At 46.1% G+C, this 27,412-nt stretch overlaps 1 protein-coding gene across 1 annotated transcript in view; it reads right to left on the bottom strand.

Moving 5' to 3' along the window:
* The window catches only part of LOC146207585 (uncharacterized), a 353,896-nt gene that overhangs the window by 204,545 nt on the left and 121,939 nt on the right, over positions 1-27,412 (bottom strand). The window contains exon 3 of the mRNA XM_084588853.1: positions 32-259. Coding sequence (XP_084444979.1) covers positions 32-259 — 228 coding nt within the window. The remainder of the gene's footprint in view (positions 1-31; positions 260-27,412) is intronic.

The following is a 27,412-nucleotide window of genomic DNA, read 5'->3' as shown; positions in this document are numbered from 1 at the left end:
AGAGAGAACGGGCGATGGGAGAGGCACTCACATCTGCTTGTGGCAGACGACGCACAGCCACTGGTCGGACCCTTCGGCGGCGCCCGGCTCGAGGAGTCTGCAGTCGCGGCACACTTTTTTGCGGCACGAGGGGCATGGGGAGCCCCGGTTCAGGATGCGCCCCAGCGCCGACAGGCAGCGGGCGCAGCTGCGAGCCGGATCAAGGCCCGGCCGCAGGGCCCCCCTCTTGCGCAGACGCTGCAGCTCGGCTTTCAGGTGCCTGAAACGATACAGTACAATGCGATCATCAGAAAGGGCACTGTTTACAAACACAACGTGAACTACCAGCCGCCAACATCTCATGCATAGAAGGCCGCCGAAGGGCGGCCAGTGATAGCAGCGGCGTGCGGCGCGCTAGTCTCCCGCGTTTCACAAATCCCACGGTCTTGAACTGCAACCTTTTCCAGTTGTTAATCAACTAGGCTCCTCCCTATTAGCTATTCTGGCTAACTCACAAAGCAACTGCGGCCTGCCCAGGACAAGCGGTGGATCTGCATTAGGACCCTGAGCAGCGAAAAACTTTTTCATTGCGAAAGCAATAAAGTAGGCTATGCTGAGCCCGGAAAATCTGTCATCAAAAGGTGTCAGATGCTGCACCTTCCTTTCTTGTAAGCCAATGATAATTAATAGCAGCAGAAACAAATAATGATAATTAATAATAGCTTTAAATTAAAAGAACGGAATACATTAAAAATTAAATTAGAAGTAAAGAATCAAAAACAAAATAAAATAATACCGAAAATAAAAAGTGAACTTCACAAAAACGTCGCGGCAGCGCCAATGCTTTTGCATTCGCCCCAATGAAGTTTCTGCAGTGACCTCTAAAATTTATTCTCCGAAACACGTAAGAAAGTTGTGCAGTTTTCGTTTGCAGTCGCATTCCCACGCTCAGTTGGAATGAAAAATCATTCCCTAACTTACTCGTCCTTAACCCCGAGGGTTCTCACTGTTTCCTCCCTCCAAACTGGCTCTCCCAAACCGAAAGTAGCGCTTCGGCGAGGAAAGAATACGAGAGACATGTGTCGGACACACAAGCTGGGCGCGTTTCTTTCCTGCAGCCCGTGTCTGTGCGTCCGTTTCTCACGACCGCCTCCCGCGGGCAACGAGCGACGGCGATCCGGCGGGACAGCAACGCCCGCAGTTCGTAGGTCGACCGGTGAAAGCAGGCTGACAGACTGCAAGTGCGCGACGCTGCAACGCAAGAGAGCGGCGGCAGCCGCCTTTTCGGCCGCGTGCACAAAGCGACAAGGACAGCAAGGGCTCAGAGATGTCGGCGGTCGATAAGAACAACTCCCGCAGTACACAACTGGTTCGCGCGGGGAACCGCTAACGCGCTACTACCGGCACCGACTGACAGGGTCGGTCAAGCCGACGAACGGGCACTACGTGGGCAAAGTGCCCGACGGCAAGTCTGAAAGAGGCGCGAGTGCTAAATAGGCATCAAGACATTACTCTTATGTCCCAGTAGTTGATCAGCCACTATTGCTGTTCGTGCCAATATAAACAAGAAGCATTAAAGAAACTACTATACACAGGTGACAATGCGCAATGACCTATGTGTCAATCAAAAAAGCTCGAACTATGACCGTGCATACCAGGTAAGTTATATATATATTTTTTTCATTTCCTTGCCAATTCGTTTTCAGTCAAAGTGCTCTGATTATATAGGTCCTTCTTTGTATTTACTTATACCAGCAAGAAGCATGCTAGTTGGCTTTTTTTTTTTTTCAAGTGAAACAAACAAATAGGTATCCGCAGAAATTACTCGGCTTCCTGAAGGAGGACCCGAGTTAGCTACGAAACGTCCGGAGTTTTTCTTTTAAGGTTTGATTAGATATGCTTCACTCCACCGGTGTGGCGCAGTGGTTACGGCGCTCAACTGTTGTTCCCAAGGACGCGGGATGGAATCCCGGCCTCGGCGGCAGCTTTTTGATGGAGGCGAAAAGCAAGGCGCCCGTGTGCTCTGCGATGTCAGTGCACGTTAAAAAACCCCAGGTGGTAGAAATTTCCGGAGTCCTCCATTACGGCGTCTCTCATAGCCTGAGTTGCTTTGGGACATTAAACCCCACAAACCAAACCAAACCAGATATGCTTCACAGTCTACTCCAGTTATCATCCCAGTTAAACGCATGTCATTCAAAGCTGTCGAAATGCTCGGTTTCGAGTGTCGCCTAGTCCATGCTTTCCACGTCTGAGGTGTGCTTGATAAAATTCCCTTCATTTAGTTACGGCCTCTCTACTGCATAGCTGTGGCTCAGCTACCCGCCAATATGTCGGACAAACGAGCTTCAAAATCCAATTTAAACGAGATGACGGGCGGATCGCTTTACCAGTTCGTCGCAGATCGAGCGAGAGAAGCGAAAGCTGCTCTCCACGCGAAACCGATGAACACAGCGTACTGAGCTTGTCGTGCTCTCTCTCTCTCCCCCTCTCTCTCTCTCTCATCTTCCTTCACCGGGAAATGCAAGTGGAAACGAATCCTCCGATAGCTAAAAGACACGATATGTGCAGCTGCGGAAAAGGGACACATCGCATCATCGACACGGAGTAAACAAAGCAAGCAATAAGATGCAAACCGATCGCGAAGTTTCGAGATCGGCACGAGGGGAGACGAACTGGAGAATGGCGCAGTAAGCAGGAGGATGAAAAAAGATGCTGAAAAGACGACACTTTGTAGTTGGTCGGAAACATGGAACCTGGACAAGTTGCAACACCAGGCAAACACAAGAGCAAAAGTGGGGTGCAGAGTCATAGCTGACTTATACCAATCATCGATAAAACAGAATTAACGGAACTTAATTATTTCACTTTACAAAGAGAAAAAAAAAGACGCAGTGAGAGCTGGGATTTCGGTACGCCATACAAATTGAATGCCCTCTACCAGCCGAGTCATTAACGCTCTGGCAAAAGCAGCAATGAAGGGGATGTAGAGTAACTGAAGCAAGCGCTGAGAAGAGAAGATGAAACAGTTTCAGTGCGTTCGTCTCCGTTGCATACTGGTTTCAAGTTAAGACTAAACGTATACAATTTCGATTATGCAACATGCCGGTAGCAAGAAACGTGTCGCATATAGAAATAACGGTGACTGCTCAAGAAAACTATCGCCTTTTATAAAATATACAGTACAGCAATTAAAATTATCGGCACGTGAATTACGCTCTCGTACAGTTTCACACCATTATGAAGCATCGTATGAGTATTAAAAAAAAATTCCGGCTAAATAATAACGCTAGCAAAGGAAATGAGACGGGAAGAACGGGTACGCGTTTATAAGTACAGAGGCAAAGAGCAGGACGCCCCTGTGAGTGTTGTCCGACTTCGTTCGTCTAATACACTTGCGCTATAGCGCAATGCGTGCTCCACGTTTCGTTAATCCATAACCTTTCACAAAGCTGGTCGCCTTGCAGCCCGTCTCAGGACAGAAAACACACTCGCATGCCCTTTTAAAGAAACCGATGCTAGATAATTAAGATTCGGGCTAAATGCCCCACGATTGCTTTATTCGGCAGCAATTTCAACTACTACTTACGTCTCTCGCACACTAACAATAATTAGGAATAGGTGAATGCATGCGAAAGAAAAGGTTCATGCAAAACGCTGCATGTGCAGAGAAGAAAAACGACACCTATGCAGAGCTCACACGGGAGTAAGGATCGAGGCATCCGACAGTGTCCGCCAAGCAGAGACAGGGAGACGGCACTTTTTCGAGATGAAAAATGGAGCCTCCGTTGGCACGTTTCCCGAACACCGGAAGCTAGCGAATGCAAGCGCGAAACAGGAGCGACCGGCTGGCAACAAGCACCATTACTCTGCGTTACGAGTGTAATGCCAGATAAAAAAAATTAGCTGAATAGGCATAAAGAAGTAGGACCGATGAAAGGAACGGAGGGGTTCGGGGGGAGGTTGTAAAAAAGAACAGCAAGTGAGTGTGCATGCGAGGTAGTGTGCAAGGTAGACGCAAAGCTGAGCTGAGAAGCTCAGACGCACAGCCTCCACACGTAGGGGGAGGCCCAATATATGTATAAACGCTGGGACGGCCAACGGTGGACTTGAAACTGAGACTACATATATAGGGATGATGTAAGCACGAAAGAGAGTTTTTCCGTTTCAACTACAGCTACTTCACGTTCCATCGTCTCTCTCTCTCTCTCGTGGAGATCTCGTAATGAGTTTGAGATGAATCACGGAGAGGCGGCGAACTGTAGAGTTGCGGTCCGAAGAAAAGGGCTTGCTGTTCAATACATTCCCTTGTGGTCACCTTGGTTTCGCTAAACTGTTGTCTCTCTCTCTCTCTTTCTCACACACACACACACACACACACACACACACACACACACACACACACACACACACACACACACACACACACACACACACACACACACACACACACACACACACACACACACACACACACACACACACACACACACACACACACACACACACACACACACACACACACACACACACACACACACACACAAATACGCTTTCTGTGCCACTGTTGTCATTCTTGCAGAAGCGCAACTGCAACACAGAAGCTCATAAAATTGTATACCATCAGTGTCACCAAGCCCCCACCATGTTCCTGACCCGCAATCTGGACCTGTCGCTGCAGCGGCCTTAACTAGTACTGCTGTGAAGCGTCAAACAAAATTTAAATGAACAGGAACACGAAAGCACTGAGCAGGAAACTCTCAGCGCGTACCCCGTCAGCAGAGGGCGGCAAGGTGTTTACAGCACTAACTCGAGAACATCAAGTAACTACAGTGCTCGCAATAATTACTGCTCCCAGGAAATTTCCTAGCCCGCCGGTGCCTGTAGGGCAATGGCAACGATATAAAAGAAAAAGAAGCGACACGCACGGCAGGGAGCAGTTTGACAGCTCGCAGATACGCCCGACGCCGACAACGTGCACTGCCGCCGAAGAGTCCGCGGGGCGACGGGCCGTGCACGAGAAGAAAAACACAACGCTGTCACAGCGCCTTCAAGCGCATGGCTGAACCACAAAGCGTCGCACCCCTGCGCTGTAACCAGCCGACAAGCCCCTATGTTGCAGATTGGCTCCGCTACACACTTTCACGCGCACGAAACAAGCAAAAAAGAAATCCAAGCTCGAATGTCTCGGCATGGCGAAAAAACAACGCGGTAGCGTAATAGTGCGCATCGCGCCACGAAAAAAAAAAAAAAAAAAAAAAAAAAGCTATACCAATAGTGGCAGAGTTTGTCCAGAATGGAAGAGTTGGTCGGATCTTCTTTCGCGTTCTCCGCTTTTTGACAAAGTGAATACATGGACGTGAAAACAAGTAACACCTTAAGAAGAGAAGCGTGGTCATGTCTGATCGGCGTGCATCATTTCTCCTTGCTTTCTCTTCCTGTGTTTCTTTGCTGCAACTCACCCATTTTTCGAACGCCTATACCTTGAAGAACGCGCAAAAGTCTGGCCACCATGCGCAAAATAGATTTCACGGGTAAGAGAAGAAAGTGAACCCATTGAGAAGGAAAGAGAACGTGCTCCTTCGAGGCGGCTCAATGGATAGGGCACTCGACTGCTGAGCCCGAGGACGCGGGTTCGAGCGGCGGCCGCATTTCGAGAGAGGTTAAATGAGTAAGATACCCGAGTGATGTGCCACAGAGGTGCACGTTGAAAAAAAAAAAAAAAAAAAAAAAAAAAGAAAATCTCCAGGTAGTCGAAGCAGCCGGATTCCTCGACTACGACGTCATTCATAGCCTATGTAGCTTCGGTACGTTGAACCGCATGCAGCACCATACTATACCGAAAGAGAACGTGGTAGAGGCGGTGTAACGTTGTTGAAGTTCTTTACTTTATCCTCAAGAAAACTTTCCACTAACTGGCCCAACAATCTGCACTTCTAAGCTTGGTTTATCCCCCCTGCTTCTCTCTCTAGACACACACACACAGATTTCTTCTGAGCGCATCATCAGCAAGTTCCTTTGAGAGAACATTGTTTCTCAAGAACAAAACACGACAGGAAGGCTTGCAGCTTTGTTACTGGGACATAAATGACTTGGTGCGGTAAACGGAGCGAAAATCCATCCTCGGCACACCTCAGCACCTCAGATAACGCCTGGCGTAAGTTATTCCACAACTTAGACAAAGGAACGAAGGCACGCACCCTAACGAGAAAGTGTTACTTCGTCAACAACAAAAACGAGGTTTATAGCGGCGTGCCTGGGGTACTTCCTAGAAAACTATCCAAAGTGCAAAAACAAAACAAAACAACAACAAAGAGCACGAAGAACGAGGGCGAAAGTACGCTAACGTCAAGAGGCGAGGCGTGCATTGAGCGCTCAGCCGGACCAGAAGACGACGGCCTAGACAAGCTTCGCGGCAGGCCGGAACAAGCAAGCTACACAGCCAGAAACGAGAGCGCTCCAGTTCATCCCAAAAAGGCGTCGCGCTGACTGCGTATCGCGTCAGTGCGCGCCAAGACGACAGCCTAATCACAAACTTCGCTTACGCGGTAAGTCGGGCCGGCCGCCTTTCGTGTCTCGTCTCGAACGAGAAAGAATCAGTAAGTGATATATACAACATAAATTGAAAACACGGCGCCACCTAAGAAAAACCAAATTACTCGCATCGCTCGTACGCCAAGTACGAGCACTTTGATTTATTTACTGCAATAACTTTTTTTACTGATTCCCGTCAGAAGTTGGAGATAACACGGCCGCGTTCTACAGCTCCTCGACGTCACGAAAAAATCTAATTAACCAACGAAGCTTGTCCAATTTTCTTTTTTTCTTAACTCTCTCCCCCTTCTCCGTGTAGGGCGGTCGCTATTTGTCCAGCGTTACTGATTAAACTCGTCAGGAGGCGTCAGCGGGGCCTTAAGAGGCCAACGTATACAGTCTAAAGACAATAGACACAACGTAGAGAAACCCGCCAGGAAAACCGGAAACTTCGGTTGGGAATAATTGCACTGAAGGCGACGGTAATTGCATTACATCGCTGAAATAAGCTGTCAATGTAATGCGAGTTTAGTGCAAGTCGAACGATGACAAGTTTTATAATTCAATCAATGTGTGTCCGCTGAAATCGCCATCCACTGTATCTGCGTTTAGGAAGACGTAAAATCTCCAACGTTGTTACTGCTAAAGCGGCCCAGGAGGTACGGTATTTTATGGCGAATATAACCGTTTTCTTTTTTTCTTTCGCCAAAGTGACGGGCTCTCAAAATGATTCGAATGGGGCTCACGGACGCAGCAAAGATCGCAGACGAATTTGCACGGTGCGAACGCAATGTTTGGCAAGTTACTCAAGCGTGTATAGAAGTCCTAATACCACGCTGATCAAACTTACAAACTGTAGCGATATTGGCGGTAACCTCATTCATGCGTACAGCCCTTGGGGCAATTAGAAGAAATGACACCGATACCACGCTACAACGCCAAACTTCACCGCGGAATGTTGTGTGTCATGACAGCATGGTCCCAACCGCTGGCTCCAACAGCCCCAGAAGTCGAAAACAAGGTGGGATCAGCAGAGGAAAATTTCTCGCTTTAATAATCACGAAAAGAAAAAAAAAAATTGTTTGATTCGCTTATCAAATACCACAGAACACTACTTTTCATCGCGTTACTACGACCCGACATAAAATCGCCAGGATGATTACGAAGGGTGATCCATCTTGTTCACGATCTGCCGAACAAGAAAAGCCACGAAGGCGAGCGCATTGTGCCGGGATAAAAGAGAGATGATACAGTGTACTACTTTCGCCCGAGGCGCCTTCCAGGCAAGCCCACCAGGAAATTGCAGCCTAAAGCAGTCTCCCGGGTCAACCGTGACACTGCACTTATCACATATCGTAATCTTTCCACCGTAATGGCTTCTTTTCTCATCCTCATCTATGTCCTCTCGCTGCTATGCCAATAGGCTGAGAACATATACACACGCGAGCACCCGATCGAAACCTAAGCGAACTTGTCTTAGTTGCTGGGAACACCGCTCGCACAAGAGAAGTTCTTTGAAATAAAAGGAGAAATGCCGATGCTTATGAAACGCACGAAGATGAGCTGGACCAGCGTAAGCTAATTATCGTAAGTTCCGCAGAGGCGCAAAAGAAAAATAAACTGAAATTATCCGTGTAACATCCTGGGAAGAAAAGACCAGCAGACCGAGAAGTTGCGCAGTTTTCCACTATAACCGCAAAGGTGCGCTCCCACAGGTACTAATTAGCATCCTCTAATTAATTAAGGAAAGCGAGGCTTCAGTTCGCTCCGCTCCGCTCCAGCAGACCCTTTTCTTTATTATCAATTCAACTTCCACAAATATACATAAGAACTTATATCGTTTAAGGAAGGATTAGGCGCAAAACGTCGCAGCAAGCGTGACAGTTGCGTGATATATTGTCCCGGTCACACATGAACATCATCACGTCATGATGAATAATACGGAAGCGGCGCATCGCTTGAAAGGCCGGCTTAACGAATATCAAAACAAAAACAAATACCATAAAATAAAAATAAACAATTCTCGAATCACAACGCTAATGCTGCACGACACTCCAGAAGCCGGGCCACATGAAGAAAATACGCCAAGGGGCCGAATACTGAAAAAAAAAAAAACAAGAATTGGCTGAGGTTCAGTTCTGGTTAAACCGGGTTGAATTGCGATAGCAATACTTGAGTCTCTCGTTTCAAATGGGACGGTTATACCAGAATCAGCCTTGCACGTTCATATACGGCTTGGTTAAAACTCAAGATCAAACGTGGACCTTCCCGGGACGACGTGACGGGCTGAAACCTGGCGCAGTATTGCTAACGCAATAAACAAGAGAAGAGGAAATTCCATTACAGAGAAGAATTAAACGCTACTCACATTACGTATTACGCATCACATACACAACACTAAATAGGCACACTGAAGCAATCATATTTTCGAGGGCGTAAAAGAGGAAGAATGTAAGAGAGAGAGAGAGAGAAGAAAAACTGCAGGGGTATCAAGAGGAGGGAAAAGGAAAGAGAACATCTAGCGGCAGCATCTTAGCCGCAGGCTTACGCGCTCCCAGGAGGAAAACATCCGGCAAGTTGCCGGAAAATGGCTTAGAACCAGGCGCAAACCCAGGGGAATTGGCCTCGGGAACGAGCGGGGTCAAATGAACATAGATCGCAGCCGTGTTTACAAACAGGGTTTAGTTCTACTTACAGGGGAAATAATTTTTTTTATTTCATTTCGTCTTCGTTCACTCATGATTGTAACACGAATGCACTTGATATTTTCAGTCGCTGTTTACTCTGTCAGCAGAAGTTTTATGCTGAGGCCACGGTTAAGACATTATTCTACGTGGACGCCTGAAAAGGTGATTTTTTTTTTCTTTTTTTATTCACGGAAGAAGGGTTGAGGAGTATCGAGGGGGCTACAGAGTCTCTAGGTGCGGGATGGAGTTTTGCAGGAGGGTGCCAGCCGTTGACTCATTATTTAATATAGTGTTGACCTTCATACTAATGAATCGGCCGCTTTTCGATGGAGGCGAAAAGCAAGGCGTCCGTGTGCTGTGCGATGTCAGTGCACGTTAAAGAACCCCAGCTGGTCGTAATTTCCGGAGTCCTCCACTATACGGCGTCTCTCATAGCCTGAGTTGCTTTGGGACGTTAAACCCCACAAACCAAATCAAATCAAATCATACTAATGCGATGGCGTTAAATGCCCCGTTCACCGAAAATCCGCAGTCGGCGGCAGTCCGCCGGCGTTCCGAGCGAAGAATACCGAGCATGCATGAAATAACCTCACATTTTCTCACACAATCTCACTCAATTCACATAAGAAATCACATACAAGTCCCATATAATTGCATACGGCCGCATAGCTTCTTGTACATTATCATATATTATGTACGATACTTTATGATAATGATGTGGACCGTACGAGAGTCTATGCGATTCGATGAGATTTTATGAGATTATTGCCACGTAAACCTTTTGTTTTTTCAGTAGGGTGGCGCTGGCAGGCGGTAGCTGACAGCTAACAAGGCCAATCACTAATTTGACGCAGTTTTGTTGCTAACTCGGACTTCTTTTCTAATGAGAGAGCGACATCAGAATTAGCCTGCCAGGACTGCTACATTCACGTTACCACTATAGGTCACGCATGCCCGTTCATACGACTTGGTTGAATGGAGCTTTTTATGTGGGCTGGTAGCCTACGCTATCGCGGCAAACCTTTAAAACGGAACTGAAGTGTCCCGCATAATTCTTTTCCTTAGCTCTCCTTTTCTCCCTTTCTTATTCGTTCAATCACTCTATATTCATGTACTATCTAGTTCTCTTTCTACTATACACTGTTATTTCTCTTTTACCGTCACAAAGCGGCGAGAAAGTAGGAGTGTTGTGTATACAGTTTGAGAGACAGCGCGACATAGTTCAGTCATTTAGTGCGTCGAGCGTTACGGCTTCTGTGCCATTTTTTTTTGCATAGAAATCCCACGCATGCAACTGTGTCCCCGTGCGAGCGTGAAGTTTCGTCGAGACCTGCTTTGGCGACTACATTAAGCATTTCTTCCTCTTTCCCTCTGCTTGAGGCGTGAAAACAAGGACATTTGTGAGCTCTGAATATAAGACAGCTGTCGTATCTACGTGCGCACAATGCATGAGAACTTTCGTGAGCTGCTGAGGGCGGCGATCTAGGGCCTACAGCAGGCCAACGAATGCAAAGGAAAGGGCGAAAGGCACATGAATGATATCAATTAGGCTCAGTTCTCAGTGTGCGAAGGTAACACTTAAGAACGACTCTCAAATGACACGAAGTGTATGAGCTGTAGAGTAGCCTGCCGCAGGCAGCACAACATACTCATCAGCACTATCTGTTTCAGTGTACTGCACAAACATTTTCGACCCGTATCAGAAGGCCGGGCCACGTTAGCATTGGCACGCAAAAATAAAATTGCGACCATCAAGCACAAAGACTTCGGTGGGCAAGCTATATGTAAGAATAAACGTAGTGCTCCAGGGCGCCAACAAAGAGAGGTGATGAAAAAACTGAGTCTAAGTGCTTTCATCTGATTATTTTTAGCATTGTATTTCGCCATGTTTGCTGCACATATGAAATACCTCCTACTTGTTCGTGCGTTATCACTACTGCACTGACATATTACTTTGCATCAAAGTATAACTACATTCTTTTCATTCTTTTTAAGACTTTCTCCTAGCATTTCATGCTGCGTTTTTCTATTTGCTCCTGCTGTAATAAAACTCAGTTCCTCACTTCATTAGACAGGGCCTTTACGGAGCCCTGTAAGGTATCGCGAACAAATGAATGAACAACCACCTCACAGAGAAAAGGAACTTAAAGTAAAAGCGAGAAATATTTTCGGCCAACCTCCATGCTACACAAAGAAAACAACCAACAAAAAGCTACCCCTCAATAGGGCACAACGTCCCGTTAAAAAGACGGGACAGTGTTTTTATGACCACACAAAAAAGAAATAAAAATCGACAGTAAGCAAAACGACGAAGCACCATCATTCACAAAGAGGAAATACTTCAGAGGATAAAAAGAATAACGTGTAAGCAGGAACACACCAGCTTCCCATGCTTGGTTAAAAACCAGAGCCGAAGAAGCAGGTTACGCAACGCGCCCAGTAAAGCTTCTTCGCGCGAGAGGAGTAAGCGGCAGTTAATTTCTGCGAAAGTTTTTCCCCCGACCACACTAGGAAACAAAGCACAAAAAATAACCGCGAGAACAAGGTTAGCGACTAACAGAACAAAGGGACAAAACGTAGCAGCAGGCAGCAACTACTTCCAGAACATGCAGTTCCAGACGAAAAAAAAAAGAAAAAAAAAGAAAGGAATTTGATAGGACTAACCATGACAACATTAAAGTAAGAAAGTAAAAAAAAAAAAAAAAAAAAAAAAAAAAAAAAAAAAAAAAAAAACAAGAGGGAGGACGCCGAGGCCGCGAAACTTTCAAGCGAGGCAGGTGTGTGCGTGGAGGACGCCGCTGATGAAGCTGAGACTAGAGAGCAATATTTTTAATGAATGCCCTCCCTGCCACCGCTCTCCTATTACAAACACATCTTTCTCTTTCGCCCTTTCACAGCCTTCATAGAATATGCTTGACCGATTCATACCTCCACACTTGGCGTCGTTAAGGTGCCCTTTCTCCCTCACTCACAACTTTCTGTCCCTCCCATCCCCATTCTCCTGTTCCGCGCATCGCGCATTTATTTAAAGCGCGGGCCTTCGAACACCGTGAGGCACCACAGGGCTTTGTTGCTAAGGGCCCAACTAAAGGCGTGCCTTCGTCTGGCGTCACCTGACGCAGTTCACAGAGGGCAGCGAAAGGGGTCGGCGCAACAAACGGCAGGGCCAAAAGGTGAAGGAGGGGACAACGTGCTACCCTTTCACCTAAAGAGTGTGGCAGTACTGCTGGCAGCTTGCGCCGGATAAAGTGAAAAAATGAAATCGACACGCAACTTTCACGACAGCGCGTCAGCTTTTGTACGAGTTGCATAGGGTCGCTGCAGAAAGCGCTCGTTGAACGCAACACTGTTGCGCTGTTGTACAGGAAGCAACGAACAGCAGCAGGGGCTGCCCGTCCTCTCTGTGCTATACAGCGACACGTGCGACAAGGAATTTCATTCGAGTAAAAGAAGCAGTCGTCGATCGCGAATCGAACCCAGGAAACCTTGCGTTCAGCAGAACTTTACGTGTTCTGCTTTTGTTTCCTTCACTCGAGACGCCCTAAAGTACCCTGACCGACAGTTTTACACAAAGAGCAAAAGGGTTGGGGGAGGGGGGGGGGGGGGGGGGGACACAAGTGGCACGAAAGGTACAGAATTGAAGAACGAAGAACATGAAACCCTGAAGTATAAGTAATAGAGAACGTCCAGAGTGCAGAGAAATAAATTAGCTACAACGCCTCCTCTGACTTCGTCCGAATGGGAAGGGGAAAAAATAAATATACATTTTAAATTAAGTATCGGGCTGACGTTTAGTTCAAGTAGTGCCAAAATGCACCCAACCTTTCCTCTCTTCGGCGCCGGACAAAACGGGAATGAACGCCAAGCTAGACGGAATATACCTAGCAAAAGAAAATAAAAATAAAAAGGAAGGATTTTTTCCCCCAAAAAATGCGCTCCAAAGTTAAGTTCTCAAAGCAGCCTCAGCTCTCTTTAGTGGGAAGAGCACCTTACAAACTCCACACCGGAAAACCAGCTCTGGCTGGTGCGTCGGGCCAGGACGTTTGCCGAAGACCTGAGAAAAATGTACTGGAATGGCTACCCGTGTTTTAGATTGAAGACGGCGCCTCTCAACACTCCCTCTTTTCCCTTTTTGCTCTTTCCCTATTATAGTAACAGGCGGCCACACCTCACCATTCAATGGAGTTATTCGTTCACTCTCTCAACTGCGAGCTTCAAACCGGAGATGCGCTTTTTTTTTTCTTGCAGTGCATAGATATCACGTCAGTGTCTTAGCAATTAAGAAGCTAGTAGCGTCAGTAGCGGGATTACGAAGTTTATTTAGCAGTGTACAGGACAGGGCCCAATAGCGATGGCCGACCGCGTTTTCGTCTCTACAACGGACATTAGGTGAATGCGGCCAAGGTGGCCTTGGATGAGTACAGCGCGAAATTCCGGGGCTAGCAATCCCGTCACTGCCGCTGGAAATGGCAGGGAATTCCGTTCACTAGACAGAAGGGGCGATGGAGCCAAGCGGGTACTTTTTCCGGCGGCCCGCGATTGCGCGAGCCATTCGTGACTGGTGCGAGGTGGACCATGGGTGCCAAATAACGGTCATTTCAGAGCGGCGTAAGGGACGGTTGTTCATTCGAGCGCCTATAGCCTGTTACACGACCTCCGCTAAACATGGCTGCAACTTTTCTCTTCAGGCCGGCAACAACCTTCGGTAAGCAGATTGACTAATTTCATACACTTCCGAGCACCATCTCCCGTTTCCATATTAACCTTACACAGCCGCGATAATGATCGCTAATAGTTTAAAATAAGGCTGCTTTTTTGTTTTGCTTTTTTAACGCTGCGAAATTGATAAATCAACCAATTAATTATTATTTGAACAGTCCAATAATAGATAGACATATATCTTTTGTTATTCTCCGCAGGCAGTTCTCTCAGGCTATTCAGAGTCATCTGCTTCCATGCTGGGTCGCTACCACAAAGATGCAAGAAAACTGAATTCGGCACAGGTGGCTCAACGCTATCCTCACAATTCTTTTTTTGTTACTTTTTTTTTTTTTTACGCCAATTCGTATATGACAGTGACAACAGGCACTCTAACCAATCATCACAAGGTAGAGGCCATGCTAATAGATAGATCCGACAGTTTTCTTTCTACTTTTTTTTTTCGTCTCCATTCGGCCGGCACGTGCTTGCATATATAGAGCGCGGGAGCGACCAAATCACGTGATACCGCACCATTATTCAGGAAAGCATCGCGGCACTGCCTAAGCTGAATTAAAACTTGTACAGGTCTCTTTTTACTAAATGCAGAAATGGCAAAGGTGAAACTTGATAGTGAAACTATCGCCCTTAATGGGGCAGACTCAACAGCGCACTGCGTTTGCTCCGCTTCACACAGCGAATTGCGAAGGCTCACAGGGCACAGTTAGCGAGACAAACAGAAACCAGGATGGGTCGAAGGAAAGGCGGGAAGCAAATATAAAACAATCGTACAAAAGGGGAGGGAATCGGGAGAAATCGGAGCGTGCACCGATTTGGAATCACTTCGCGCTGCAGGGAGCATCCGAAGCATTACAAGATTAGTCAGCTCCCAAGCGGACCGCAGATGCTGCCATGAGGAACGCGCGCTGCGGTCTGCGATCGCACTTCCTTAGTGTTCTGCTTCTGCCTTCGTCAGCTGCTTTACTGACCAGCGTATTTTCCCACACACCATGCAGGAAAGCATGACAGTTTCAAGATACTCGGACACAATTTAAAAAAAAAAGTGTGCAATATTTACTTCCGGTAATATCGACGTTAGATCGCGCCATAAATGCGGTCAGACAAGACGAAGAGAAGCCGTGCGCGGGTCCAGAAGTGGCGTCAGACTGCGGTGTACCATGCGTGGAACGGAAGCAAAATTAGTGTATAATGCGTAGTAGATTAAGTGATGGATTTCAGCAGCGCGGTTAAGCGTAATCGCAAGAAGCGCTGATCCCGGAGATGCGACATATACGATGGCGACGGCCAACGCCTGTTACTACCGCGGGAGGCAACGAGAATAAAGCGAAGAGAATAAGGCGAAGAGAATGACAAATCGGAGCGTTTTTAGTGCTTTTTGGTGGTGCCGCCTTACCGATCACCTCCTGTCATTAGGGAAGTATGCCGGCGACTCTTTAACCGTTTATAATTTTTTTTTTTCGAAAATCCGATAGGCACGTAGGCGTAGTGTGTGCAAGCACGGCGGACATTATGTCCGTAATAGAGTGTAATGATCATGCGATCATTAACTAAAACTAAGATATTTCTTTTTTCAGATTTAAGGGGAGTATTTCAGAATCGAAAGTTGTCAACATCCAAGTAAGTCCAGTCCCTCAATTTTCATAACCGGTAATGTAGGTCGATATATCGGACACCAAATATCCCCTTTTAATGCTCGTCGAGTTGGCTTCCCCATAAAATGGTGTCGCCGCGCGAGGTATTGTCACCAAAATCATGTCAACTTATTCTAGGTCAAATATACAAACAGCGTCTGTATTTAACGTATAAGACATGCGAGCGAAGCCTTCTTATAAATATTCACTGCGGAAAGCCCACTAGACGAGCGTTGAAATGCGAATTTTTGGCGCTGGACACTCCCAACCAGTTCAAAGATTAAGAAATTTTCAAGAGGGGACTCACCTCTGATAACGGGCTGGATTGCTACGATATAATACTGTCCCATACAATAAAGAAAAATTAGGAAGAATCATTAGTCAATTCTAGTTACTAATAGTGTACCCATGAATCCTTACAACACACACGATGTCAGCCTTGCTCTACAGCCCACCTCCACAAACTGCACCGACGTATTTTTTCCAAGTTTTTAAAATACAAATTTGTAAACGGTTAAAGAAATCACCTGGTATAACTGCGATGGTACAGCTTTTTTAGGCTTAGTCAGAAATGCCTCAAAACGCGCATGGGAGTTCTCGTAAGAGATACAGCACAGTGGTGCCAAACTACAGCGACGTTTCCCTCCCACCTCTTTCGATAGTAATTTATACGCAAAAAGGGCCCTTCTTGCTCCATTACTCGTACCAAGATATCGCTGAACTATTCAGACGTATCGCTCAAATGAATCGAGCTTAAGCAGTTTGTTAACTGAAACCACGCTAGATTTAACCAACTTCCCTCGCAAAGAGCCCAGAAGTCATGCAACCGCGAAGCCTTCTTCTATCGTCTCGCGAGCTGCTTCCAGGCGTTGAACGAAATTTGAACGAAATTGAACGAAATTGAACGAAATTGAACGCTGAACGAAATTGAACGAGCTACATTGGTTGCTCATCGCGTCACTTCATATTAAAGCTCCGTATGACGCCGTACGCAGCTTTAATTGCTTTGCATCCTTGGAGACGCTCCGCGAAAAGAAGAGCGGTGAATTTTAGCATAGCGTCGAGCTTTAGCACAGAGGAGGAAGTTCCCGCGGAAGGAGAGCATGTGGCGGTTGCTGATATACACGCTGCCCGAAGAGAAATTAAGCGACGGTGCACGGTGGCGCCCACACCTGGAAAGACGGACTATAAGACGAAAACGCTAGCCGAAAAAAATTCGAGGACACTTTGGCGACTAAAGTGATCAAAAGGCGAAAACCTGAGTACTGCATTCTGCTACGCGACTGTTGCGCATGCAGCGATGAATGCTGCTACGAGTAAAGCGAGCGACTACTCTTTCACATTCTACGAGTGCATTTATTCAGTGAATCTTTGTATCTTCGCAGTTCTACGTTTGCTGTTGTGCGGTTGATTTTACCGGGTGCACGGCATTATTTAGTAATGATTTAATTAATTCAAATGTTCGAAATTAGCGCGTATTAATTACGAGCGATTATTAATTAAGTAGTAATATACCAGCTATTAATTACCTAATTAATAATTAATTGTTAATTGATCGTTGATTGCCATGTGATCATATAAGGAACGCATTCGCGCATACTGTGGTGGTGCTCTGTGATTCGTCGAGACCAATCAGAGCCGCCGCAAAAGCGTGACACTTTTGCTGACGACAACGATGAGACAATAAAGACTTTCGCCTTAAAACAAGAAAGCGCAGGAAACGAAAAATAGCGTTAATTTGTTGACATCGCCCTGTAGTAGACAAGACGGCGCCAGCGTCGCCGTGGCTATCGCGCTGATTGGAGTCGTCTTCCGTCGACTCGCACAGTATGAAGTGCACCGCAAGGTGCCCGCTCTATATTGTTAGCGATCTATAGCGTTTTTGAATGCAGTGAAACGCATAAACGTCCACTATTGTTTGTGGAATGCTGTGCGTGCGTGAAGTTTGCAGCGGAGTTCTGCGCCGTGGTAAAAAGCGCCGCCTGTTCAGTGTTGCGTGCAGTCAGGCGGCATCTCTTGTTGTGCAGCATTAATTACTGAATTGATGTTGCACAAAAATGACATTTCCAGTGGCTGTAATCCGCGGACTAGTGCAGCTTCACAGACAGTGCTTCAGTATAAATACAAATCATCTTAGGTGCCTTGTTTATGCGACAGAGCGGTCGAACAAATACTGTCAAGCGGTCGCAACACGAACTGTAGACGCGAGGATGTTTTGTAGCTGTACACGAACTTGGCGCGCTGCTTCGAACACGAGTGACCCGATATCTGCATTCATACTAAAACGATGTACAGATATTCTGCTAGGTTTTTGAGTAAAATGTCTCCTTCAGTAGACGGAGACGCCAATTTAACCTAGCCAAAAAAAAAAAAAAAAAAAAAAGACACGTCGTAAATTACTGACCTCTCCAAACACTGGCAGGTGGTTGGAACCCTCACGCACGGCTACTGGGCTCACACGCTTGTGAAAGAAAATGCAATAATAAAACTTCAGTTTCTTCCTTTAGCAAAACTTAACCCGAGCGCAACACAAGCCTCGATATCGCTGTGCACAACGCGTGGTAGTAGACTCGTGTAAGTCGCATACCATTCCGGTGTCTCCGCAATGCTTAAGGTTAGGCGCTTTCGTGAAGTGGAACCTTTTTTTCTTCTTCTCAATGATTCATTAAAAAGAAAAAAAAGAAAACGAGTGAAGGGATTTGCGCAGGTCGTGGCAGCTACTGCCAAATTCGGAAGCAATGAGCTGCCGCTAGCGGAAATAAAGGGACGAGGACGTGAACTGTGAGTGGAAACAAAAGAGAGGATCGATAGGGGAGAAAACAGGGAAGAGGCACAATAATAAACTGTTAAGAGAAAGCGAAGCCCGCCCCCGATTGTCTCAGCCCCGAGACGGCTTAATATTGCAGGCGGGCGTCCACTGATCGCACGCATAGCGCCAGCGTGCATGCAAGGAATTGCTTCCGGCGTACCTTTTGAAAAGTGTTCGCTCTTTTTCTGACGTGCTAATTATGGCGCACCAATAAGTCAAACCTTTTACACGTCGAACAAAAGTTAACTGCGATGGCACGCGAAAACTAAGAGTTCACAAATAACGAGGCGTTAAATTCTGCGGCTGGCTCCGGTAGCTGCGCACGCGACCGTGAATATCGCGATTGCCTTCCAAGCCGCTACAGTTCCCCTTGCGAATGAATGAATGAATGAATGAATGAATGAATGAATGAATGAATGAATGAATGAATGAATGAATGAATGAATGAATGAATGAACGGACGATGGACACACACACATACATACATACGTACGTGGCTACGTGCATGCGTACATAGATATGTACCGGTGCGGACAAAAGTAAACGGAGCACGCTATCTCCTTCTAAAGATTTTCACGGTTTGCATAATTGAAACTGGCAGTAATGGTATATGCGAACCGGTAACAGACGCCAGAGCCTTTTCACTAGGGCAAATATTTTCTCATCTCCGGTGCAGAAGGCGTGATTATAATTTGAACGGAAAAGCGTGCTCCGTTTACTTATGCCCGCACCTGTACATACGTAAACACATACATACATACATACATACATACATACATACATACATACATACATACATACATACATACATACATACATACATACATACATACATACATACATACATACATACATACATACATACATACATACATACATACATACATACATACATACATACATACATACATACATACATACATACATACATACATACATACATACATACATATCGCCTTTAAATTCTTTACCTCGCTGCATCTTGAAATGAAATCATCTCAACAGCTCTCGCTAGATCTCGCGTTGAACTGTGGTAACCGTCCCAGGTTTTTTTTTTTTTTTTTTTTACGCGATAGCGTTATAAGCCCCGTTGGCCAAAAAATACGGTGTCATATTGTCGGCGTTGACGGTATCAGCGTTGTAAGCTAAAAATCACAGACATGGCTCTGGCAGGCGGTAGCTTGCAGGTGAAATGGCCGTACGCTGTGATTGGTCGTCGTGGTGTGACGTCACGAGACCACATGATAAAGCCTAGTTGGCAGCCGGTGCTAACTTGGGCTTTTGCATTTGAGATGACAGGGTGGGAGTGAAATCGGATCCATGCACAGGACCCTAGTTAGACACGGTGCCTTTACTTTCGGCCACGCAGGCAGGTTAGTACGGCTTCGTTAAATCGGTGCTTTATGCCTTTGCCGGGTGGTCTTCATAACGTGGAATCCTACGACTGCATTCTGCTGAGTATGCGTGGAATAACAGAGTCACAAATTAAAAGGTTAATGATTGTTACTAGCAAAGTGCGTTTATGTGAACGAGGATCCGCAATTAAGCTTTGCCCTTAAAAACAGAGCGTAACTGCCCTCGCCCCCAGCATTTTTTTTTTAATTGAAGAAACCTGTCATGAAGGCTGCTTTAGTGTTTTAAACGGGAACGCCTCTTTCACACGCTCTGAATATTCGTATCCAATCCAATTGTACATAAATGATATATCCCATAACATAGATGCCACAGTTAGTATGTTTGCTGATGACTGCGTTATTTACAAATAAATTAGGGACCATAACGACCACATACTCCTAAACAGCGCATTGACTAATATTGCAAACTGGTCTAGAAATTGGCAGATGATCATTAATTTAGAGAAAACCATAAGTATGTCAGTGACGAGGAAGAAAAAACCCATATAATTTCACTTATACAATTAATGACACAGGATTGAAATCAGAGGATGAATTCAAATATCTTGGTGTCGTTCTTTCATCTGACCTAAAGTGGAGCAAGCAGGATTCGTACATAACAAATAAAGCTTTCGGTGCCCTTTTCTCCCTCAAACGATCAATTCCGTCGGCTTTCCCCTCTACAAAGTTACTGGCTTGCGCATCCCATGGTTCGCTCTATACTTGAATACAATATTATTTGCTGGTTCTCACACACGAAGCAACTAATCGCCAAACGGGAGGGTGTTCAGAGAAGGGCCGTTCGACTTATATATAACAAGTATCGCAGACGTGACTCTCCTACGGACCTCTTTAATAAAGCTGATTGTCTTCCCACTCTAAGTACCCGAGCCCATTTCTTACGCCTGAAGTTCCTCTACCAACTATTGAGTCGAGATTTGAAAGTGGACGTTGATCAGTACCTGTCCCTTTCATCAACAAGAAACACGCGTTTAAAACACTCTAAACATCTAACAGATATTAGATTTCATTGTGACACGTTTAGGTACTCCTTCTTTCCACAGTCAATTCGGGAGAGGAACGCATTACCAAATGATACAGTTAGCAGCCCGTCATTTGATGTATTTCCGTCGAAACTGAAAACAGATCATGCGTTTTGATTCTTATCGCGCATATCTCTCTTGAAATCTTCCTGAGCGAATTTTTTTTACTTTTACTGAATATTTGCCTTGTGTAATCGTGTCATTACATATTATTCTTTTATACATCACTTTTTCCTTAAATAGACTACCACACGGGCACTACACATGCTTACCTATTTTGTGGCCCAAGTGACTTGTATTTAGCGCGAAATTCCTGTGCCTGTTTTTAATGTTCCGTATATATCAGTGTTCAGTTTTGACCATTCCTGTAACAGCCTCTAAAAGAAGCTAACAGTATGATCAAAATAAATAAAATAAATTAAAGAGACAGCACGCAAGATACCAGGGGCAGAATTAGGCGGCGGACGGCGCAAGGAAAGCTGCAATGCTGCTCAGCTCAGCTCGACCCGGCCTCTATTCAAAAGCGTGTAACGCGAATATTATGTCTTCATTAGACGAAGCAAGATAATTAATCACTCGAAACATGGGCTGCAGCGCAGCGCGAACCGAAACTATAGCATTTTCTGCAAGCTGGCTGTCAGAAGAGCATGGCGAGAAAGCATATGCGTGCGCCTAAGACGGCTTAATTATACTCTCGTCGACACGTGTGCAGCTCAGCGCTTTCGGAGACTCCTGCAGTCTTCTGTGCTACGCCATGCAAATAAAGACTGCAGACCTGTTACCGAACACAAAGACTAATTCAAGTTGCGACATGAGTGACATAAACGGCAAAATCACGAGTAGGTAACGTGAAAAGAAAAAAAGAAGAAAGGGATTCGTCGCTGCTACTGAAAGCGAGAAGACGGCCATGAAGGTGCACTGTATTAGATCTACATGGTGCGAAAACGAGTACATTGAAAACGTGAGCAAAGCCGCGCTGTTCACACAAAGCTTTACCGGGCTACCAGCACACACAGGCCTGAGGGCAGTCTTTCATATAAATATTATATAGGTGCCTAAGCAGGCAACGATAAGTAAAACGAAAAAAAAAACGAAAAGCTTTTTTTATCGAAATACAGCATCAGCTGGGAATGCTACGTAAATATAAGGTGGACGCAAGCACTTACACTGAAGCGGCAAGGAGAAAACAGAGGAAAAGCAAAAAAAAAAAAAAAAAAAACAAACATCGACCACGTACCCCAGCGCAAAGCAGCGGCTAAACGATATACTGCGGGTCTCAGCGAACGCTTTAAATATCTGCTATACCCTAGGGACTTCAAAACAAAACAAAACGAAACAAACAAAAAAAAAAAAAGCTTTCAGGAAGAATTTCTCAGCCACGGCGGACGTAATTTATCGTAAAAGCTCGGCGAGTAATACAAACTGAGCGCATCAGACGCTCAGAAAGCTCTGCGGAAAAGCGACGTCAGCTGACGGCGTATTGCAACGACTATGTCACCTGATTCGAACTCTGTTCACCATTTAGGGTATAAAGACAGTAATTCCCAATTGCATCGTCTATTTTCTAGAGGTATGGAGCAAAAGAAAGTGCACGGGGCGACACAGTACAGAAGGTTGTTCAAATTTGGCGCTGCACTCACTGCAACACGACAAAAAGACGCGGCTTCCAACGAGTCTTGCTGAGCAGGAAGCACGGTCGCTTTGGGACGTTAAACCCCACAAACCAAAGCAAACTAAACCAAACCATTTTTTTTTTTCGGTTCGAAAACTGATATCCCCCACCTTGTGTGTGCCTTCAAGCTCCCTCATCGCAACTAACGACCAAACTGTGTTGATTGAATTTTGAAAATCATGTTAGCCAGCTTTAGTTGATTAAGAGGTTTTACCTAAGCTAGGTCCGTTGTATCTGACAGCTCGTTGCTTAGAATGTGTGCCATTCTTTTTTTTTTTTTCATTTCAAGCTTTCAGGAATTCTTTAAAGCGTTCGCTGGTGCAGTTGATATAGAAGGGCGTTTCAGCGTGCAATAGCGAAGGTGAAAAAGGCGCCAGTAATGTCGCAGCGTTGCGACGTAAACTAGTTAGAAAGAGTGCAAAGGTGCGCAGACGTATATGGGGAGCGTGTACGGAACATTAATACTACTAAACCGAAAAGAACACTGATAACGTCCCAACCAAACCATGACAGCGCTACTCACAGATAAGGAGATACAGAAAAAAGGAAACACTTTAAGGATTATAATTCATGCATTGACAAGGGTGACCCTTGAAGGACATGTTTAGGATTTTTTTTTTCCTTTTTTTTTTTTTTTTAGAGCGTCTAAAACTATTCACACTTTCCCCCATTCAGATTCTCTTTCTGATGATGCATTAGATTCTTGCCGTCATTGGGTTATGCGAGAGATTTAGGAAACTAAAACAACCGACTAAAACAAGATAAAAAGAAAGATGTGTACGCAAATGCAGGACATCTGCAGAGTGGTTGGTTTAATGCGAAAAATAAATAAAATCAACGACAAGAATTGGGCACGAGCAGCCGTAGAAGAAAAGTAGTGACGCGTCATCAGGTTAATACGTGTCGCCGTAAAAGTACACCGGATATAGCTTTAAGAAAAAAAAAAAAAAAGGGGGGGGGGGGGCGTTGGGAATCATGCATGAATTGAAAAAAAAAAATGGAATTGGGACAATTTCGGTTTTCATTTTGTTGCACCCTGAGGACTTACAGACGCCCTTTACCGAAATATGGAGCTACTGCTGTCGTTTTCGAATTAAAAAAAAAAAAAAAAAAGGAATTCCATATAGGCAGCGGCTTGTCGCCGTCTTGCGTAAAAACGATGGTACGACGCACAAAATTGGCACATAGCTAGACATGGTCTAAATTGGCGATACTACCAGCAAGGAGTGTCGGGAATAAAATGAGACTAATATGGCACGGCAAATGTGGCAACAGGAGCGTCACGCCCCAAGTACGGCGCACGGTGCTGGGAAAGGCGCTTTCTGAAAACTCTACGCCTCGCTCACAATAGTAAATGGGTGAGCATTTGAACGTATACAGTGAAAGGAACGCGCCCTTCGTTTGGAGGCGTGCGGCCGGCCAATACGATGTGCGAAATAATCGATGGGCAAATCATGACCCCGCAGCTGCACATTGATGATGACCTCGAACATTTATTTAACTATTCGCCAGGGGACGAATTAATAAACGCGTTCATTGAAACCAAGACACACGAACTTTGAACGTTTAATAAATACTGGGAACAGATTCCCCTGTCCGCCATGAGGGGAGAGGACTCAGTCAGAAGACAGACTTCTCTCTTAAGTCGTAGCTGCTAGGCAGGCAATATCTATGTACTGCCTAAAGAACAATAAAAAAGAAAGAAGTGTTCTCAGTCGGCTTCAAGAAAAAAAAGAAAGAAAGAAAAACAGGCACTTAGAGATAAATACAATTTCTCTGGTGCCGCAAAACGCTCCTTTGCGCCAATTAGGTTAATTAAAGAGTGCGTGTTTTTCCAATTAAGAGACGTGCCAGCACCGAAGATTGCATCTTCTTCGTCTTCTCCGGTACGCTATTCAACGTCCCGCTTCTTCCAGCCAAGCCTACACAGCAGCTTCTGTTTACGCTCCTCGTGCCAGTGGACCAGCGCCGCGACGACACCCGCGAAAAAAAAAAAAAAAAAAATGAGCGCGATCCAGCGAACACGTACGCCAGAGGTCTACACGCACCCTCGGATGAAACGGGTTAAGGATCCACTCGCCTATTCTTACCGGCGTGCTAATTCAATCAGCGACACCTAACGAGGAAAACGGAAGGGAAGCGCATCCAACAAGCCGCATTCGCATGTAGGTCGCATGCCCTGTCGTGCCGCACCGCCGCAGTTTCCAGCGCGCCGGAAAACAATCCCCTTCGCTTGTCCCGCAAGCCGAGAGAAAGATGACCGAAAGGGAGCAAAGGAAAGAAAAGGGAGCGGGAACAGCGAAAAGGGCTCGGCATTAATCATGCATACGGGGTAAGACAGGGCAACGAGTGGCCCTCGTACGCGGTCGGGGAAGCTGCGGCAGCACGATGCGTCGAGAACAGAGAAAGCAACAATCTGCCCCCGGATACTCGCGTGCCGAGGCGGCCTCTTCCGAGAGCTTCGTTGCCGGAAAGAAGAGCACGGGGAGCTTGCGAATACGCGGGGCGGGTTCCAACGCCGAGGATACACAAACACCCGCCTCGCCACCGCCGCACGCGTTCGGAGGCGCTTCAGATGCGAGGAGCGGAGGTAAATAATGGAGTCACATCCGTACGCATCATCCTCTCCAGATTCGACCTCACCCACGCCGAGAAACGATGACGGCAACATCCCGAGCGAAGAAGAAGGGACGAACAATGAAATCCCACTTTGTGCCCGTATCGCCTCGCGCATCGAGTGGTGCCCTGTCGATGCATTGTGGACGACCCGCTATGCGGAGCGCGCCGGTGTTCACATAAGCCGGATTATACGAAAGCGTGTGAGTGCCACCGGAAGGTTGCACTTTCAAGCCTGATTTACCTTCGTTCAAATTTGATAAAATTCTTCCGAAGCTAATTGAGAAAGCTTCCGGCTTCTTTCATAACTGCATGAAGTTTCTCCATTGAACAACATCTCTGTCATTTGTCCAGTTATATTCCATATATCACCCAGAGGCTGTTTAGTGACAAAACATGGCTAGTCTCCTCTAACGGGTTGTTCCGTTAAAACGGGGGAAAAGAACAAAGGCGATTTCAGGGAAATAAAGAAAGAGTGAACGTACGACAGAGCGCCAAAAAATTAGTTCAGAAGTTGTTCGAAAGCGAAGACTGCGTGTGATTATGCAGTCGCCTCTGCAAAAGTGACCGGAGCGGTCGAGGCGAGGGCCAGCCACGAGGCGTTAGTTGATTGAACCAAATTGAACACGACCTGTTTTTTTTTTTTTTTTTTTTTTTTTTTTTTGACGTCATGCTGACAGATGAAAGCATCATAGTTGACAGAAAACACTACATGGTCGCCCGTTAGTATACGTCATTTCTCACTTTTTGGCGTTTACTTTTTAAAATCTTTGCACAGCTCCAAGTAATGCGCGACGATGACGACAGGAGGTCCCATACTAGCTTCGAAACCATTTGCTGTATATCGATCCTTAAGCTGTGTGAGTTTAGCGCTTCATTAAATATAGTTTGTGACGCTGAATTCGCTTCAAAAAGAAACTGGCATGGGCGCATAAGGGCGTCGTTATCCCATTCCCGTTCCATACTTTCCAGGTAGAATATGTGCGACAGGGAGACTCATGTTTTGCTGACGCTAGCTCCAGTGATGAAACGACTCTTACCCTGAAATGCGTCGATGATTAGATTGCGAATAAATGCAGAAGAGCGACAGTGCACGTTTCGACTACGCGCCCTCGCCCAATTGAGCTTAATGGCCGAGCAATTTAGAGGTTTTCACGGTTACCAAGACACAGTTCAGAAACGAAATGTCTTCAACTCTTACAGAACTTTAGATCAACTCGAAAAAAAAAAAAAAAGAAGAAAAGAAAAGAAAGACCTCACTCTGCGATGCACCTGATGATAGCAGCTGTTGAGCGCTCGGCAAGCAATATGGCGTCAATAATTAAAGCACCCAGCTGCGGCGTAAAATGTAGACCTCTCAAGTAACAGCAACAGAAAGAGCAACTGGCAAAGCAACAAGAGCAGCAGCGGCCATTAGCATAAGGACAGTTAAGCGCCAACAACAGTAGGACCAACAGCAGCAGTAAGTGCAACAAGCACTTAACGAGAGTTTTCTTTTTTCACGCGACGCAACAACGCGCTGAATCCGCAATCAACAATTAACCTGCTTCCAGCGCCACCTCCGCTACCAAGTACGTGCAGGCGGCAACCGTCTGGGCGGGGCCTCGATTAGCGGGGCCTTGCGCGCCGCGGTCGTCGCCCACTCGATCACAGACGAAGCGGAGCCGGCAGCCAAGCCAAGCCAGCGCATGCTGGGGACAGAACGGGCGCAGGATTAATGCACAACACGTGCGCGGCTCAGAGCACGCGGGCCCACGGAAGACGTGAGCCTTCCACAACTTTCACCAGTTGCCTGCGATCGATTCACGAGACTCGTTTGATTTCACAGCATCTCGTCGAACAATCGGCGGTCGCATATGCCGACGCCGAGTGTTTTGCTTATCAAAGGGGTGCCGCCAAAAGCTTTGCGTCGAACCTGCTGATACCGTTTTCGTGTGTGCATTTGTACAGCGGCGATAGGAGCAGCACCTTGCTATGCGTCTCTGAGGAAAAGTATAAACACGGCTGCATCCTGTCAGTGCTCATCTATAAGGGACCGAAACATGGAGACTAAAAAAAACAAAACAAAGGAAGCTTGAAATTCGATTGAGAACCGCACAACAGGTTCCGAAAGAAAAGTTATAGCTTACATTTTTCAGATAAATAAATTATCTATGTGGATTAAAAAGAACACGCTTGTGTTAATGATCTCATAGCGAAAGTCAAGAAGGAAGATAAAAACGGCCTTTGACGGGAAATGCAATGCGAAGAAAGGATAGTGGATGGTCGTCTCGAATTGCAGACCGCAAGGGATGGTAAGCGTACCCTCATGGAGACGGCCGCCGTGGG

Source organism: Amblyomma maculatum, chromosome 1 (genome assembly GCF_055883805.1).
Source record: "Amblyomma maculatum isolate TAMU_Amacu chromosome 1, ASM5588380v1, whole genome shotgun sequence".
Taxonomy (NCBI): Eukaryota; Metazoa; Arthropoda; class Arachnida; order Ixodida; family Ixodidae; genus Amblyomma; species Amblyomma maculatum.
The sequence above is the reverse complement of the archived record's forward strand: the minus strand, read 5'-3'. Positions and strand labels throughout refer to the sequence as shown.